Consider the following 20,161-nt stretch of genomic DNA (forward strand, 5'->3'; position numbering starts at 1 on the left):
TTGAATTGGGAAGGTGGATTTAAAAAGTATGTTTGTATTCCCCCATTTTCGCCCCCCCACCCCTGCGCGCGCTCAGCGGGCCACGGTAAAATTATCAAAGGCTGACTGGTCCGCGGCGATAAAAAGGTTGGGGACCACTGGATTAGGGAAGCTGGTTCTATATCATTAAAGTGGTATGGATCATGCGTGTCAAGTCAGATTTTTTTATCTGTTTAAAACATCATGCCATTATGATAAAACAAACTTTATTAGGAAAATAGAGGACATTTTATATGGAAATGTATTGTGGAAATCTCTCACAAGGATATCCATCTGAGGCTGTATTAATATCAGTTACATTTTCATTCTGTTTCTGGTTATCCAGCCATACTACCCTTTACAATTTTATTTCATACATTTTATTTCTCTGAATTCATATAGAACAGCTTCTGTAGTTAGCAGAATGGCTGCTTGTCACCAGGGCACTGGGTCTTTCCAGAGTTCAGTGCTCTTTCCTAAAGCAGAGTATGTATAATACTTTTCATCAAAAGCTAATCCAAGGAATCTTCAGTGATGGTCAAATTATGTTCTTTAATGTATTGAAGCAGAACCTGGCCTCTCCTGTCAATGGTATTAAGCCAATACTTCAGACCTTCATATCCACCTTGACTTCCCCAGAATTCTGTATCTACATGCAAGGATTGTAAAAGCAGGTTTTGTAGGCATCCTGATTGGAGCATTGTTACAGCTGTCCGGGGAAACCTGAAAAGAATATAAATAGAGAAAGGGATTCCCCCCGAAACTTAACAGAATAACACCTCTACTTTATAAACATGTAGATTCACAACATTTTTATATTTCTTGCAAAAGACATGATTTCAAGGGTGTTGACTAAAAACATATTTAATCTTAATGACATTCATAAATTATCAAGGATTATAATTCAATTCATGTAAAGAAAAGAGTTGTAGTCCATAAAACTATATGTCGCAGAAAATTTTGTGTCTTAAAGTCCGTAATCTTACATGTTTTTGTATGCAGGTTTTCTTCTGGAAGACAGATATATAATTGCAGTAAACAATTACTGACTCGCTTAGGGTCCATAGAAGAGCACACCACCATGGCTGGTTAACTCTCTAAGGGCTCTCTCTTCATATTTTAAATTTTAAGTCTTGTATTCTTTTAACTATTTTTACTATAATACTCACATGTATCTTTTCTGTTTGTATGTTTATTTATACACCACCCAGAATTGCTCTATGAAAGAGATGGGTGGTTTCTAAATATGATAAATAAATAAATAACCAGCATCATTGTGCTATCATTGTTTTCATTGCAACCAAATTTTGTCTCCTCCTGTTTAGCAGACAATGTGATTGGATTTAAGAACCTTCTCACCTAAATGACAAGAAGAAATCCAAAATGGTAATTTAAAAAATACTAACACATGAAACACAACTGAACATTTGATATCAAGTCAAGCTTGACTCAAAGGAAGCAACATGAAAAAAAACTTCAGACAAAAAGGCTTGTAAGTTATCTTTTCTCCCTCATTGATTAGTCTTCAATCTATATAGATTTGACTTTTTCTACAGATGAAAGGTATTTAAACTGTATGAGTAGAGAGACCAGAATCCAATGGAGAGTCACTCTGCAGATCCAAATGATTTTGTCCAGTTCCTCTCCCTTTATGCATTAAGTTTGGGAGTTTGAGGGTCCCCATCAGTACTAATTTCCAGGACATTGCAGGATATAATAGAAAGGAAAATTGATTAAAATCATCACTCGATTCCCTTCTGTTTGGAAATATTTAGAATTTGTACCCCATCAAACTGACCTTCTGTTAGCTCAGATACTCTATCATCCCTCTTACCCATCTATCCCTTGCAGAAGTCTGAAATTAAGTTTCGTTTCAGAGTGGAAAGGTCTTCCTGCATTGTCAATAAATACTAACTGAGAAGGCTTGCTTTTCTGCACCTGAAAGAAGGAAAAAAAGTCAACCTGGCAATTAACTGAGAACAGAGTAATGAAGTGAATGGACTAATACAATGTTTGATGAAATTTTGGAGTGTTTGCCTTGCTGCTCATCATATTTAGGGTTACTTATTCTACAACAATATTGCAAGAAAAAGAAAATTCAAGAAAAATTAAACATACAACATAAGACCAATGGGAGGAAACCAGTGGTGGGTTCCAGATCCCATTCCAACCGGGTCCAGCGGCGCCCACATGGACGCATACAGTGCACGTGCACACACACGCAGTGCACACATGCATCTTAGCACCTCCACCAGCCTCTGCAACACTCCAGCTGCTCAACGGAGCGTCGCACAGGTGCTGTACACATGCCCATGTGCGGAAGTGCAGAGGACTTAAAAGACCGGTAAGGAGCTAGGTGGGCAGGTAGGCCCTCCAGATCACCGTATCAGAACAGAATCCGGTGCTCCAGGCAGGCTCCTGTACGCCTGTACCGGGGAGCCACCTGCAACCCACCACTGGAGGAAACATGAAAAATAAATAACTGTAGAAAATGAGGGCGCCTTCTCTGAAAACAATGTTGATTTGGGGCTTCTGACTCAGAAATCTTCACAAGGCACTTCTGAGTTCAGTCTAGGATGTTCTTCTGTGAAAATTCCAGTTAAATCACTGAGGTTACAGTTTAAGTGATGGATGGATTTTAAAAACTATAGCTTGAGGAATCTCCTAAGGAATTGGATAAGCATAAGCAACAAAGTTGTAGAATAAGTTCCCCTTCCTTCCCTGGCAAGGTAGAAAACCTTTATTACCTAGGGAAGGAGCACCTTAAGTACTTCCCAGTTTATACCTTAGAGTTATACATATGCATAGTTGTTTATTAATTTCTTAGATCATGGGGCAAGCTCCCCACTTTATATTGTAGCTACTGTAATGAACAGTGGTGTGTGTATGTGTTTGTATATTGCTCACCCAGTTCCTTAGGAGGGCACTCAGGCTGGTCACTAGTTTTTAAAACTGATACACACATACAAACACACACACACACACACACACACATGTAAGTTGAGTATTCTGTAAATCACTTAGCTTCAACAATAATTGGGCATACCAAAATATGGACCAAAAACAGTTCTGCAGGATTTCGGCATTTCTCATGGAGCAATTCCTGAACACAAGACTCAGAGAAATCTGGTTGGAAACCACAGCAGTATCGATCCAGACGATCATGGACCTGTGAAAAATATGGAAAGTAGAGGGGGATCAGAGTTTTATTTTAGTCATATCAGATAAAGAACTTTTCATTTTACACAAGGCAACTACAGTATTTGCTAATTGATGTGACAATACTAGGATAGTCTTTCTTGGACATTGTGTGATCAAGTAAGATAAAGACAGTGTGGTTTAGTAGATTGCACATTAGCTCAAATTCGAACCTAAATTTTAGTCTAGATTGCTAATTTTTAAATTACATCTGTTAATGAAGAATGTAAACATAATGGGTATAGGAATTAAAAAGTTCAATATGGTACATGGATATACACAAGCCTCTATCATCAATGGGTCTCATTATTTAAAAAAAGGCCGATTGCCTGATTGACAAATAGAGATATGCATTCTCTCTTTTCAACAATTGTGAAAATATTGCATCCATTTAAGTTATAACCTTCTTTTCTAAAAGATTTCCTAGTTCTCTTCCTTGCTGCTGTATACAACATCAATATATCTTTTTCTGACTCTGATATTATCCTTTTCTCTATATAAATTGCCTTTGAAATTTTGAATGTTTGTAAGGGTAACAACTTTGAATTCAGAGCCAGACAGGATGAGCCTTTGGAGGGATATCCATCCTCACTTGACTGCTGTACCTACTGGCATCTCCATTATGTTCATAGATGTTCATGGAGATCTGCAGAAGTGAGACTGCTGTACATGTAGGCTCCCCAAAAATACCTGCAAAGTGAATCCAATATCTTGAAGAACTATTTAAAGAATTCCATGAAGAAGTATTCAAGGACTTCCGGTTGATGTTGTGGCGAGAATTGCTGGAAAATAGTGGGTTCCACTGATCCTTCTGAAATCCAATTGATAACCGCTATCGGGAGATCCTACTCAGTGTTGGCAAACCTTTTTGGCACTAAGTGCCAAAACAGGAGCGCACACACACATTTACAGCACCGAGTGTCAAAATGGCAAGCTGCCCCAGAAGGGCCAAGGAGAGCACAGCTCCTCACACATGGAGACGCTGCCAAGAGCCTGGCTCACCGGCATGGGAGCGGACTGATTGTTCCTGCCCTTCTCCCTGTGGCTGCTGCTCTTCTGAGGCAGCGGGACTGCGCAGGGGCTGAGCCAGATGAGAGGAATTCAGGGACAGCACGCCAGCTGGGATGCAGTTGTGTTTCCTTGGAAGAAATGGCTGGAGGAGGGCTATGCGGAGGCCAGCTCTTCTGGGACACCTGAGCCAGCCAGGTGCTTCAGACCATGGATGCATTGCAAGCTGAAGGGCTGGGGCTGCACAAGAAGCTTGCTTGGGTGGGGAGGGAGGAAAGTCCCAGCCTACCCATCCTGTCAGACAGCTCTGCTCCCCTAGGAAGCGACCTCCAGGATCCCATCGCCGCGTCTTTTGGCACGTGCACTTGTTGCTCTTCCTATTGCTGGGCTTTGCATGCAGATGCGGACCAGAAACCAGAAGACCAAGTGGACAACATGCATGTGCATGCCAGAAATAGGAATATAATCTTCCTAGCGCACACATGCTCATCAGGCAGCTGCTCTTCCGGTTTCTGGCATGCCCCCGCATGTGAAAACCAGCTGGCCAGCACCCTGAATCCAGAAGAGCAATGGGCAACAGCCCCACATGCCTGGAGAGGTGGATTTGCATGCCACTTCCAACACACATGCCATAGGTACACCATCATGGGGCTATTGGATTATGGATCTGAAAAATTGGAGGAATCTAGTGGGTTAATTTGAATTTGGACTATTAAGGTCCAAATCCAAACAGAACATTCTATGAGACAAAAGAAGAAAGGTGATAAAAAAAGAGAAAAAAAGGAAAGTTAAATAAGACTTTAAAATTTGGATAATATAATGGGAAAATTATAACACTGTAAATTACTAAAGAATTTTAAGAATATAAATTTAGGTGTTTTGGAAGTATAATTATGGGATTGATGAAATGTTATTAAGCAGGAGTTTTTAAATATTGAGATATTGGAACCATAGAAATATACTCATTATTATTATTATTATACAATTGTATCACAGCGGCCAGTTGTTTCACCGGATTTGGCATTGGTTACTAGTTGGGCCCCACCCAGGGGCCTAGGACGTCGTAACGTATTTTCTTAATATGCGTGCAGATCCAAGCAGTGCGGCTTTTTGCATTTGACTGATGGTGATTTGTCAATTTTTAACTGTTTTAAATGTAATTCCAGTGCTTTTGGAATAGCACCCAGTGTGCCAATTACCACTGGAATTACCACTGCTGGTTTGTGCCATAGTCGTTGAATTTCGATTTTTAAGTCCTGGTATCTTGCGATTTTTTCATGTTCCTTCTCGGCGACCCTGCTATCACCTGGTATTGCGATGTCTATAATTGTGACCTTATTTTTCTCAACCAGTGTGATGTCTGGTATATTATACGCCAGTATTTTGTCTGTTTGTACACGGAAATCCCACAAGATCTTGTTTGATATAATTTTTATTAAACATTATTACCTTTAAAAAACAGGAAAAAAAAACAATACAACGACATAAATACAACGACATAAGCAAGACAAATCATACATAAAACATACAGATACAGATGCCGTTTTAGACATACAACCCCCCCCTCCCCCCCCCCCCCCACGGTGACAGTCATTCACAGCCCAGTTTTTCTTTCTTTCCTCATTATTAGATCACTAAGCCACATCTTCTCATTGCAAGATTCAGGGATCTATTACAGTACCTATGTTAACTTTCCCCATTTTAAGTCCCTGCTGTTCTCCTAGTCGCCCACATATACCATAGGTTCCAGCTAAGATAATGTTCTGTTTCTCCTTTGTCCCTCAGCCAACCCGTCATTCTGTCCATTTCTGCGCATTCGTAGATCTTTTTAATTAATGCATCTTCCGGCGGTATAGTGGTGGATTTCCAAAATTGTGCATAGGTTATTCTTGCGGCCACAATTATATGCAGGCTCAAATGCCATATTGAACTGCTTATGTTATCTGGTTTGATGCTTAGTAACAGGTTCTCAGGTCTCCATTCAATGTTTGCCCCGGTAACCTCTTTTAACCATTTTTTAATCCTTTTCCAATATTTCGTGGCCTCAGTACAGGACCACCAAATATGGTAGAATGTGCCGTCCTTTCTTCCACATTTCCAACACAATGGAGATAACCCAGGAAACATCTTAGCTAACCTCGTTGGGGGGAAGTGCCACCTATACACCATCTTGTATATGTTTTCTTGAATGCAGTGGATGTTGTAAGTTTAATGGTTTTACTCCATAGATCCCACCATTTGCCCATTTCAATTTCATAACCTAGGTTTCTCTCCCATACTGTTAGAAGGCTTTTGTCCATCTCTTCATTGGTATCTTGGCAGGTCAAAAATTGGTAGATCTCGATAACATTTTTTTGTCTCCACCAAACAAGATCTTATCTAGCCCCTGAGGGTTTGGGTAGATCCCGAAACGTGCCTTATCACTTTTAAACCTGTTTCTAACCTGTAAATATTCCCACCATTCCAAATTCCTGCCCTGTTGCTCTAATTCCATCTTTGTTTTTATGTTGCCCTCTTCTGTCATAATATCTTTATACGTTATGTTTCTTGTCCAATTAAATAAACTCGGATGCGTTAAGGCCTCTAATGGTGCCAACCAACACGGAACCCTAAGATAATATTTTTTCCTCATTTTTTCCCAGACCCCCATCAAAATCTTCCGAATATAATGTCCCATGAAGTACCTATGGGGGTGTCTCTTTCTTGCCAGAGGGAGGCATGCCATCCCTGGGGGAGGTCATGTCCCTCTATAGCCAATAGGCGCCTTCTATTCAACATCACCCAATCTTTCACCCATGTCATGATTGCTGCGTTATAGTATGCTTCCCAGCTGTGTAGCTTATAACTGGTATTGTCCAGGTATTTATGGCCTTGATTGTATTTCCACCATTCAATTTAGATTTCAAAATTTTCCTAACTCTGTTGGTGTACTCTCGCCTGACAATAGTTTTTACTTCTCCATGCTTGATGTTATCCAACTGCAGAATGGCTAAGTATTTGTAGGCTTCATTTTCTTTGCATTTAATTAATTGGCCATTGGGCATTTCAATTCCCTCACATGCAGTGATTTTGCCCCTTTTTATGGATACAGTGGCGCATTTTTCCATGCCAAACTGCATTGAAATATCGGTGCTGAATACTCGGACTGTGTTTGTCAATGATTGTATTTCTATTTCTGACTTTCCATAGAGTTTCAAATCATCCATATATAGTAAATGCGAAATTTTTTCAGCTTCTTTGGCTGTTTGGTAGCCTAATTTCATTTTTTTTAAGATTACTGATAGTGGGATCATTGCGATGATGAAGAGAAGAGGTGAAAGTGAATCACCCTGGAAATTCCTCGCTTGATATTAACTATTCCGTAGATCTCATTCCCTACTGCCAACTCAGTTCTCCATTGTTTCATCGCCTTTTCAGTAAAGGATGTAATATTTTTGCTAATGCCAGTTGTTTCTAAGCATTTTATGATCCAACTATGTGGCAGTGAGTCAAATGCCTTTTTTAATCAATCCAGACCATATTCAAGTTCGTTTTTCTGTTCTTACAATTTTCTAATATCATTTTATCAATTAGGAGCTGATCTTTTGTGCCCCTGCTCCTTCTTTTGTTGCCTTTTTGCTCTACTGGCAAGATGTTGTTTGTTTCCAAATAATCCATCATGTTATCTGCAATAATGCCTGTGAGCAATTTGAAGGTTGTTGGCAAGCATGTTATTGGTCTGTAGTTTTCAGCTGTTGTTCCTTTAGTTGCATCTTTCTGAATCAAGTATGTTTTTCCAGTTGTCAACCATTCATCAATTTGGCCCTTTTGTAAAATTTCATTCAGTTGCCTGGCCAATATTGCATGTAAACTGGTCAGATATTTGAGCCAGAAACCATGTAATTGGTCCTTTCCAGGTGATGTCCAATTCTTTACCTTTTTAACTCGATTTTGACCATCTCAGTTGTTATTTCTAATACTTGCATTTGTTTGTTGCCAATGCTTTTCGCAAAGTCATGTATCCACTTTGCTTCCTTGTTGTAGTCCTTTGCATTTTCCCACAATTCTTTCCAGAATTCAACTGTGGCCTGCTTTTCTGGTTTTTCACTTTTGGTGTCACCATTCACATTAAGACTTTGATAAAAACGCCGTTGGTCTGATCGAAATTGCTGATTTTCTTTATATTAGATGATTTGTGCCTCATATCTTTCAATTTTTCTAGCTGTTGCTGTTATCTGCTGTTTTACAATCTCTACAGCTTCATTGATGTTTCTTGTATCCAATCTATATCTTCTGATTAGCCGATCTATGATTTTGTTGTTTTTAAGCCGTTGCTCATGCATGTTCTTTAAGTTACTAGCATCTGCCCTTAATTTTTTGATTTTTTGTTCTAAACGGATTTTCCACTTTGGCTTTGATGCTTTTTCTGTTGTGTGACTAGGTACTTTAATTTTAATGCCTAGTTCATTAGTGACTATTACAGCTGCGCTGTACATTAACTGGTTTGTTTCCAAGATGGATCCCGGTTCAATTGTTGAAAACACTGCATTAACCATTTTCATGATAGGGGCCAAAATTTTCTTAGGCAAAGTTTTTAGTGATGGTAAACGTTGCCTTTCCTCATTAAGCAGAAAATGCTCCATGATCTTATCCTTCAATTCTTTTTGTTTTTGAGTTAGTTCATCAGTTGGTTCAGTGATAACTGGTTCTAGTGGTGGTGATGTTATTTCCTCCCCGAGAGCTTCTTCTGGGAGTTCTACTATAATGTCTTTAGTTGTGTCTTGAATATCATTTCCGCTTGTGATATTGTTTTTTGGGTTTTGCAATTTGCCTGAATTTCCTCATGTTCAACTTCACTAAACACTTTATTCCATATAATAAATTGCCTTTGATCTGCTAGTCGTTGTTCACTAACATTTGAATCTGGATATTGTTGTTTCCATAATTCATACATTCGCTTTAAATAGCCTCTTTTTTCTGGCTCTGAGTTGTAGTAACAGGCCATTATGGCACGGTTTTCATCTGCACTATATTTTTGTCGTTTTGTTGGCTGGTCCACTTGTAGCCCACTTGTTGACGGATGTCCAGGGACCCCAACATCCGCCGCGGCCCTTGTTAACCTGCGCGACGACCCATGCGGTATGGAATTCTTATTTGTTTTTTTCACCATATTGTATGGGTTGGTGGGGTTTTTTTTACAGGACCAGATGCCAACCTGACCCCAACCCTCCTCCTTTCTCATCCGGGCTTGGGACCGGCAACGGCGGAGTTGTTGTTGTTGTTGTTGTTGTTGTTATTATTATTATTATTATTATTATTATTATAAAATGGATCTACAGAGGATAATAGAGGCATTTGAAGAAATATTCTTGATGTTAAAAATTGTGCATGAAGCGATAAAGAACAATAAGGAGACAAGGGGATTGTTTAAAGACACAGAAATGAATGTAGAAATTACTCAACAATTGAGAGGGGGGAAGGGCAACATGGTATTCAGGAAATAGATGAAATTAAAAGAAGCAGTGGAAGGGAAAAATCAAAATGAGATGCAAGAAGCTAAAAATAGAGAATAGAAAGGATTAATAAGTAGGAATCAATTAGAGAACTCCTTAAAGTTTATAATAGAACAGAGAGAAAAAGAAAAATCTCTTTTTTAAAAAAGGAAGTCTTGTTGATGGGTATTGAAATAATACAGCAGAAAGAGAAAAGGGCACCCAGAAGGAATGTTCAGTAGGCATAAATATATCAAAAAGAGATACAAGATTCCAAAAGATAAAAGGCTGACTAAAAAGTCAATAAATGATGGAATTTTAAAAGGTTAAGTGATTATGAATAATGAGAAAATATATTAATAAAATGGGAAAATACAAATAGTGAAATAGTTTGTTTATTTATTTATTATATATATATATATATATATATATATATATATATATATATATATATATATATATATATATATATATATATATATATATATATATATATAAAAATAAGATTGTTTTTACAACCCCTGGTAAGCCCCAATTATGGGAGGAAGCTAACTGCTTCCATCATCTGTCCTTCGGCTCGTCACAAGAGTCCATCACGACAGAAACCCAATATTTTTACTGTTGCCTTTGTTATATTTGTGTTTTTTTATTTGTGCTGATAAATAAATAAAGGGAAACTAGTATAGATCTATTTCAAGCTATTTAGCTAGCTGATGAGAGCTAAATAGCTTGAAATAGATCTATACTAGTCTCCCTTTATTTATTTATCAGCACAAATAAAAATACACACACACACACACACACACACACACACACACACACACACACACATATATATATATATATATATATATATATATATATATATATATATATATATATAAACAGATAATTCATTATAACTAAAATAAGTTGAGTTTGGTGGTTCCACCACAAAACCGCGGTAGACTAAAGCGCGTGTGACTAAAGCGCAGTGACAAAACCGCACCGTCAAAAACGCGCGACAACAGCGCGCCGACAACAGCGCGCTGTAACATAACCCTAAAAATAACCCTAAACCTAACCCTAAACCTAACGCTAAACCTACCCTAAACCTAACCCTAAACCTAACCCTAACCCTAACCCTAACCCTAAACCTTACCTTAAGTTAAATCGCGCTTCTGTCGGCGCGCTGTTGTCGGCGCGTTGTTGTGGGCGCGCTTTTTACATCGCGGTTATGTCGTGCCACGGAGTTTGATAGATGGAAATTTAGGATTAGGTAATCTAATTGTATTATCAACATTAATAGTGCGTTAAGGTGTGATTTTAAAATATTAAGGATTAGAAATTATGGGGATTTTGAGATACACTCTCAGGATTGATTAAACATTGTTAATATTTGGCTTTATTAGTAATACTACACATTTGGAATATTGAAATTATAATGGAATAATGAATAATTCTTAAAAATATTAAATATTAGTAATTTAGTAGGGGATAACAAATACATGGCACAAATAGATGTTATCTAGGTTTAATGGGGGAAATGATAAAGATTATAAAGAGAGAATAGTATTATTGAAGTTGGAAGATTATGATAACACATACTTATTTGTATTATTATTGTTAGCGTTGTTTAAAAAAGATTTGACCCAGTCAATACACTGTCCACAAAATATGTATGGTGTAAAAAGAAAACTGCAAGTAAAACATATCTTTAAAAAAAAAGTAGTAGTAGTATTCAGCATTACATTCACATAGTTTAAATCTTGTGTTTGCTTGCACTGTACTTAATATTGCAATATTAAGTTTACATATGTCAGTGTGTTTTATCCCCCTTTTTTTCTTAAATCACATCTATTGTCCATTCTCAAACTGGGAAGGTCAGAACTTTTTGATTCAGCAGATGAATGCAATAATGAGTTGTTCTTGGCCTCCGTGCACCCCGTTTTTGGTCTCTGCACATCCCATTTTTGGCCTGTTCTAGGTGGTGGCGATCACTGCAGCCACCACCACCTATCCCTGCCACCTGAAACGGGCCAAAAACAGGACGCACACAGGCCGAAAACGGCTGAAATCTCTCTCTCTCTCTCTCTCCCCCTCCCCCTCTCCCATACTCTACTTTATTTTTTTACTTAGCCCCAAAGCCAATCAACATGCTCTTGACTCACATTTTTATATTAAGAGGACTCTGGCTTGTTCAACCAAGGATTCCTGTGTTAACTCTTTGCTTTCCTTGTTGTGGTTGTTCTTTACAAAAGGGACAGTGCTCACATATTCTAACAAACAAAAGGAAATACTGCCAACTGCAGTGCCGTACAGATTCATGTAGCATTTGGCTTGTGTAAACCGGATGAAAAGTTCATAATAGGAATGACAGACCAATCATCATTTCAAGGGAATGAAAGATGTATTTACACAGCACAGCATAAGATCTCCAACATCTAGCAGGGCCTCACTTTAATGCCTTTTGCATATTCTGATGAACTCTTCTTAATTTTCCATTGTATCCTAAGAACATTCTATCAGAGCTCTCTCTAAAATAGAAAGGTTGGCTGCCAGCCAAAGTTTTATTTCTCCAGATAACAGCATCATTGCTTAGCTTCATCTGGATCCAGTGGCATAGGAAGACATTTACTGGAGAACACTTTTTAGAGGCCTAATAAAGCCTAATAAAGTAGAACCACTTTGGGGCAGATCCGTACTTTCAACATGAAGCACTCTTCCAGAATCCTTGCCTCAATGCAATCTCTTGGACTGAAAGATTTTAAGCACTAATTACATATACATATATTTAGGCATCACAGAGAATAATAGCTCTCATTTTCTGTAAATGTGTTTAGTGATATATGCTTGCTTAAATCCACTCATGCAATAAAAGTTTCTTGGGCTCATTTCATCTCAGGAGAAAGTTCAGTAATTTCTTTAATAAAATTGAGTAGATATTCTCAGCATTAGAACAGATGGTCTGTTCATAGAATATTTGAAAGTGTGAGAGTTGGTAGGTGTTCAACTATCACTCTGCTTTCTCACTGTCTGGAGTTGCCAGGGAAAATATTGACACCTTTCAAAAAATATCCCAGGACCAGTTTTACACAATTGGTGTCACTGAAATTACTGCTACTCACCCACCCCTCCATAGATTCCTTTTCAGAGTGGGAATGGGAAGATTCCTGAAATTCCTATGCCACAAATTATCTTTGCAACCAACTCATCTATATCTGGTTAAATCTTTCTTGGTGTTGTGAGATTAAGGAATTTTCATTGTGTCTTCTGCCTGCAAGGATACACTTCATGGATACACTGTTAATATTCTGCCTGTGTCCTTCATAATGATTGCTACAGTACTTGCACTCTGTGTTATAGGTGACTTTTCTTCTTCTCATGGGCTTCTGGGTGTTTTGGTTTATTTAAGATGTTTTGGAGAGCTTTAGTTGGTTTTTTTTTAGGGCTGTTATAACTTGTTTTGAATTGGTTTTGCTTCTGTGTATTCAGCTCTGCGAAGTGTAATAACCAACAGACTGTATCACATAAAGCAACTTCCAGTGCTCCCAATGCTGGCCCTCTAGTGTTCATTATTCTATGAATTGCATTTATAATCCCAGTGACCTGCTAAACATTTGCATGAAAAGAAACAACAGTCTGCAGCCATGAATTAAAAAAAATATCTATATATATATCTATATATCTATATCTATATCTCTATCTATCTATATATCTCTATCTATCTATCTATCTATCTATCTATCTATCTATCTATCTATCTATCTATCTATCTATATCTATATCTATATCTATCTATATCTATCTATATCTATATATCTATATATCTATATCTATATCTATCTATCATCTATCTATCTATCTATCTATCTATCTATCTATCTATCTCTATCTATATCTATATCTATCTATCTATCTATCTATCTATATCTATATCTATATCTATATCTATATCTATCTATCTATCTATCTATCTATCTATCTATCTATCTATCTATATATATATATATATATATATATATATGTACTTAAAGTCACAACCCCTGGTATGCCCAAGTATGGGAGGAAGGTCACACTTCCACTCTCTGTCATTAGGCTCGTCACAAGAGTCCATCCAGACAGAAACCCAATATTTTTTACTGTTGCCTTTTTTGTTACATTTGTTATTTTATGCTGATAAATAAATAAAGGGATCTCCCTTTATTTTGATATCTCCCTTTATTTATTTATCAGCATAAATATAATATATATATATATGGTATCTACTTAGCCTTATCACATGCATGTTTACTTTAAACCAGTTCAACAGGACTCAGAATTAAATGAGAGATTATCTCCTAGTAGTATGGTTATAAACTCTTATTTCCCAAACTGGTTCCCCTTCATATATGTTGGGAATTATGGAATTATAAACCCAGCATTTCTGGAGAGCATCAGGTAAGGAAAGGTATTAGGTAAATTTCAGGCATGGGAAGTATAAGTAAAGAAACATTAGAGCAGGGTTGTTCAACTCTGGATGCATCACGTAATGGCCACGCCCATGACCGGTTTAGCAAAAGGGGGAAAAGTCATATGTCACGTGACAGTGCTGTGATGACACACATTTGGCACCCCTGCATTAGAGGGAAAGATCTGTTATCCATTTCTCTTCCAGCAGCATTTCTGTTCACCTCACAACTGCTTTCTAAAGAGTAAAAAAGGCATAAAGAGATTGGAAGCCATTTTAAGCACAGAAGGTGCCAAACCAAAAAAGCAGAACTTTTCCATGTTCTATGGATGCCTGGTTTTAACACTGCCTATTGTTTTCAGAAAGATGTTTAATTTACTGAAATAAAAATAGCACAGCTGCAGCATCATTTCAAGTGGAAACTAAGGTATTGTAGGCTTCCCAGGTGTTTTAGATAAGAGGCTTGAAACTAGTTTCTGCTCTTGTCTTTTATGACTGCAGAAAAAATGAACCCCTGGTTGGGGTTTGGTGGTTGAGTAATCAGAAGCATGTCTCTCCTTCTCACAAGAATAGTACTGCATCAAATATCATGGAAAAGAAAGTAATTAAGCTGAAGAGCCAAACACAAAAACCAACTGCTTCTTTTGTACTTCATATTTAACAAAGAAAGGCTGAAATGTCTGGTTTTTTAAAAGTAAAGCTATTTATAGGGCATAGAGTCTCAACTTAGGAATTTTTTTTCTCACCTAAAAACCTTTCCATGCCAAGAGCTGTGTGTAGAACAATTGCAATTTTATTGGTGACTCATAGCACAAAAAACATTAGCAATATAGTAATAGCAATAGTATTTGGACTTATATACTGCCCCATAGCACTTACAGCACTCTCTGGGCAGCTTACAAAGTCAGTATATTGCCTGCAACAATCTGGGACATTTTATCAATCTCAGAATGATGGAAAGCTGAGTCAATCTTGAACCCATCAGGATTAAAGTCCAAGATGTGGGAAGAGTTTTCCAGCAATACTGCATTCTAATCATTGTGCCACCAAAGCTCAAGATGTCTTTCTGTGGGGTATGAGGAGTTATGGGATGATTGTGATTCCAATCAAGGCAGCCAGTTTTGGGGGAAAGTGGGAGAAGGAGGAGGAGATGCAATTCCTTTGTTTCTTAAACTCTGTTATTCCTCAGTGAGTAAAATAATAATAAACTGCACATATACTATGTCAATATATTACAACATTGTAGGTTCTTGGTAAGAATTCAATGTGTATCAAGGTCAACACCAGCTAAAGAACTGGCAGCTGTGACTTCACATTGTTGTGAACACATAATAATTTATTCAGTAACATTTAGGAGTAAAAATGTGAGCTGGTCTCAGTAGAATTCTTATAAGACTGTCTGCTTGAAGAAGCCTCTATAAATCTCTGCTAACCAGTTTCTGTCCTTAAAAAACTTCTCTTTCATAGAAAAAGCATCATGACTTGCAAGATTTGAGAGCCCAGGACACTTGCCTGTTTAATTTCTACAATCCATCAAGTACAGCCTTTTCCCAGGATAGCATAAGAAATAAAAAAGCTTACATCTGATCTAAGAACTATCACTTTCCCAGGTGGGACAAATTCATTTTCAGGATAATGTAAATGATGCAATATAGGATTCAGCACATTAGCAGATAGAATCTTTATAGCTGCTACTTCCCCAGCTCTTAATCACATTGGGTACTGCAGCTATTGCCTATGGCCATATTGCTTTTACTGATGCTCTATACTTGATTTTTTGCAAGAAAATGATCCTATAGAAAAGTAACAATGATGCTAAATAGGCCTGTGTTAAACTGGTCTTCTGAAAAATTCTTAGATTAAAGCAAATTGCTTTTACAATTTTCTCCACCATCAATCTAATCAGGGACATCCATACAGGAGTAAAAAAAAATCAAGATGGTTTCTTCAACTTCAACAAATATTTCATGCTTAATATGCTGAAAGCCATTCATTATGCCAGAGTGTAAATGGTTCTTGAAGCATTACAGCTTACATTGTCACACAGTTGGATGGATGGGTGAACATTTGAGAAAAGCATTAGCTTGCATTCAGTTTTTCTGTATTCATAATAGAAATTATAACAATTAGCAACAAGCAATAACTAAAATTCTATTTTAAAGATAAATTAATGAACACTATACAAATTAAATTTGGATTTTAAATTTTTAACCAAGGGCCAAGAACAGATGAAATGCATTTTTTAATAAAAGAAAAAAATCTTCTATTTCGTTATTTTCTATTTGGTTCTGCATTCTTTTTGAATTTTATATTTGTATTCTGATATCTTTAAGAACTTTTATAAGGCATCCTAAATATTAATGTGATCAAAATACAGAATAAAAATCTTTCTATTACTAATTCTACTAAAATACAAGGTATCCTTATGCTTTACAACTAATTTCTATTTATCTATTTAATAACAACTTAGCACAAATAATGGCATACTTTGTGAGAGAACAAGTAAATTTGTCATATGCATATTCATGAATGTCAAAACAAGGGGGGGATGCCTAGGGTTTTCAAAAATACTGGGGGAAGGTTATTTATTCATTTAGTACACTTCTACCATCATAATAATTCTGTGAACTAAGGAGATTGGAAACAAGGTTTCTACTGCTTTAATAAGGAATGTATGAAACCATCTTCTGCAAGCTATTTAAGAACTCTGGATTTTATTGTGTCCTAAGTTGGAATTAGTCACTGATAGATCTCCAGCATGTGTTTCTGCTGTGTTGATTAAAACTACCGAATAATGTGAAAAGACACATCAAGTTGCTTATCAAAGGACAAATTTCCACAATTAGATAACCCCTGAATGTAAAATCAGAGAGATTATTTCCAAACTCTGAACTCTGAAACATGGAATTCTACTATTATGATGAGTCAACTGAAATTACTATAGCACATATTCATTGCATATTTATTTATCAGTTAATTATTATACTCTTTAAATCAGTGGTTCTCAACCTGTGGGTTGGGACCTCTTTGGGGGTCGAACGACTCTTTCTCAGGGGTCGTCTAAGACCATCGGAAAACACATATTTTTGATGGTCTTATGAACTGAGACACCAATTTTATGGTTGGGGGTCACCACAACATGAGGAACTGTATTAAAGGGTTGTGGCATTGGGAAGGTTGAGAACCACTGCTTTAAATTATTATAAACTGAAAAATGTATCCCAAACCTCTAATATATTATATTATGTCTAAACCATTCCTCAATTAATTACAATCAATTACCATTTGGAATTGAAAACTAGTGTGAACCTGTTCCTATTGTGAACTTGATAAGAGTATCCTTTGTATATAATCAGATTTGATGACATTTTGTCATAAATTGCAAAGTTTTGTATTGTGTTGTAACTTGGCTCCTATCCAAAATATTGATCTACCACCAGTCTACCTGCAGAAGAAAATCAAAGAGTGCCAATTTAGCCCATTCAGAATGTAGGACAGTCAAACAAGGACTTTTCCCAAGTGATGTTCTGGAATCTTCCATGCCACACCGCTGTTGCAACAAGTCCTGGTACTGCAACCATCTTATAGTAAAGGAGTTCTGATCATTATTAGAATCATTCAAGTGCTGTATATCTGGTGCCCACCATACAATGGGCCTAGTAACACCATTGGTGTACTTGTAGGGTAGCAAGTGGCTGCAAAATCTCCTGGCCACTACAGGTAAGCTCCGGCGCAGCCCCAAAATTCTGTCCAAATGGAATGCAAGAACTTCATAGAGATCAGTGGACCTTTTGATTAAGCCACATAGCCCATTCAAACACAAACTTTGGGAGTCATGAAAAAGGGCATCTTGATTATATGATAGAGCGACTCTAATTATTTGCCCATGGCCAAGAATTCGGTCCTTCTTTATCACTGTACCATTGGCCAGAAGCTTCATCTTATCCACATCATCCAGAGTGAACCATGGAAGGTTTGCCTCGGCAAACCTCAGCCTATTCCCCTCTTTCAAATTAAAACCATTGTACCATAGGTTTCTGCATTGTTCTGATTTTTTCAGCTTTTCTGGATCTGTAGTCCAAAGATAAGATCTCTGAAGATTATGTAAATGAGTATTATCCCTCTGTTCCTGAGTGTTCATTGTGATCTGGACAGAGTGTTTATCTGAGATAAGAATTTTGAGTAAACCTAGGGATTGGTGGGCAGCACTAGCTGCCTGCCCATGTGGCTTACATTGCTTCTGTAATACAGTGACCTTGCTTGGAGGACTGTCCTTAAGAAATAAAAAGGCTCCAGGCTTTCCATTTTGTAAAGGAAGTAGAAAGGGGGCTAATTGCCTTTGTCCTTTCCAATTTATTTCCTTCTTGCTTGGGTGCAGTGGGAAACTCAGGTCTCTTCCAACATCTTTTAGAGTCAAAGTCCTATCAAAGCTGCTTTTTTCCCCATTAGACCTGGAAGGATACTCTTCATGTTGGAATCTTCTGCCAAGGTCAACGTCATTTTCTGCTGCAATGTTATGGTTTTTAATTTGGGCAGGGATTTTTTTTCTTTTGTTAAAACCTTTATGACTTAATTCACCCTGTCTATGTGGCAGGCTTTTCTGTTTGCAAACTGGACACGGGTTTGAAAGGGGTTGTCTTCCCTGTGCCTGAGTCCATTTGCCTAAGCTGAAATGCTGTTGCTGTTGTACATGAGGGATAGTGACATTTATCTGCAGATGCTTAGAAAGGTCAGGTTTCATATGAAGCATCTCTCTAGGCAAATACTGGAAATTCAAATCTTTGTACTTGTTCAGGGATGTAGGACAGAAGCTTGTAAAAGCAAGCACAGATAATGCAAGCAAGAAGCAGTAACCAGTCAGAGGAGATCTCTTCAGCCTTATTCTGCACCAAACTTTATGGGCCTGTGAAATAAGAAAGGGAGATCTTATTTTCCAAAGAAGACAAATATGCAGAGCTTTACACATGAGTAAAACCAAACCCACAGAAATATCCAATGACATGTAAAATGTTTAGACAGAGAAGAAAACTGCCATACCTTTGCCATTCATACTCCTTGCAGACAGCTGGTCATTTACATCATTTTAGAAGATTGTTGAAACACTTAGAGGTTTATCTGTGTTCTCAGATGTTTTTCTGTTCTCAGAGGTTTATCTGTGTTCTCAGACATAGATAAATCTCCAAGTGCTTCAATGACCCTCTTAAAAGGATGCAAATGACCAGCTATCTGCCAGGACTTTAAATCCTTCCATTCCCCACTATCCTGTCAGAGCTGAAGAAGCTTCTTGGATGAGAAGCGAAACATCTTCAAAGAAAAAAGAAGTAAGTCCAGGTGTCTCCTGAAAAAGCACCTTTGAAACAACCATGACCTGACAGAATCTCTACAGACTTCTCCAGTAGACAATTTTCCAACTGTATTACTTTGAGGTGATGTGTACAAGAATCAATGATGCAAGGAGAGCCACTAATTGCACACCGGCCCCAGATGGACAGAAGTTATCCTTGTCAAGTTCTCTTATCTGGCACCTGCAAATCCAGAAGAACTCTAAACTACATCCCAGCTCTTTCAGAGGCAAGGTGATTCTATCCAGAAATTCCACTGGAGCCAGATTTTTCTTTTCCAAAACACTACTTTTGTTTTGTGGAATTCACATTTAGTTTGCTTTATTTCATCTAGCCCTTTAGAGGCTCCACAGACATCATAAAGAGATACAAGTTGAAAAAAGGGTCTACAATATGTAAGTACAGCATGAGATGTCTATAGACATCTCGCCCTTGTCATGGTCGGATCACTACCTGTTGAGGCTTGATTTTTGGAAGCTACTCCCCCACCACAAGGAGGTGGAACCGATTAGGTGGTTCCACCCCAGACACCTGATGGACCTGTTGGGATTTCAGAAGGAGCTTGGGGAGATACCTGACTCTCTTGCCCACAATCTGGCAGAGTCCCTGGTCGCCGCCTGGAACACAGCGGCGACTGGGGCCCTGAATCAGATTGCGCCTATGCGGCCTCTCCGCAGCAGTGGATCCAGGAGGGC

General features: G+C 37.8%; 1 protein-coding gene across 1 annotated transcript; it reads right to left on the reverse strand.

The window, feature by feature from the left end:
* Positions 1-117: 117 nt before the first annotated feature.
* GASK1A (golgi associated kinase 1A) lies at positions 118-19,170 on the reverse strand. The gene is made up of 5 exons (XM_032235852.1): positions 19,162-19,170; positions 17,570-19,027; positions 3,065-3,187; positions 1,853-1,956; positions 118-741 (listed from the first exon to the last, which is right to left on the reverse strand). The coding sequence occupies exons 1-5, from the start codon at positions 19,168-19,170 to the stop codon at positions 531-533; spliced, it is 1,905 nt and encodes a 634-aa protein (XP_032091743.1). The 3' UTR covers positions 118-530.
* Between the last annotated feature and the right edge of the window lie 991 nt (positions 19,171-20,161).

The sequence above is a fragment of the Thamnophis elegans genome, chromosome Z (assembly GCF_009769535.1).
Source record: "Thamnophis elegans isolate rThaEle1 chromosome Z, rThaEle1.pri, whole genome shotgun sequence".
Taxonomy (NCBI): Eukaryota; Metazoa; Chordata; class Lepidosauria; order Squamata; family Colubridae; genus Thamnophis; species Thamnophis elegans.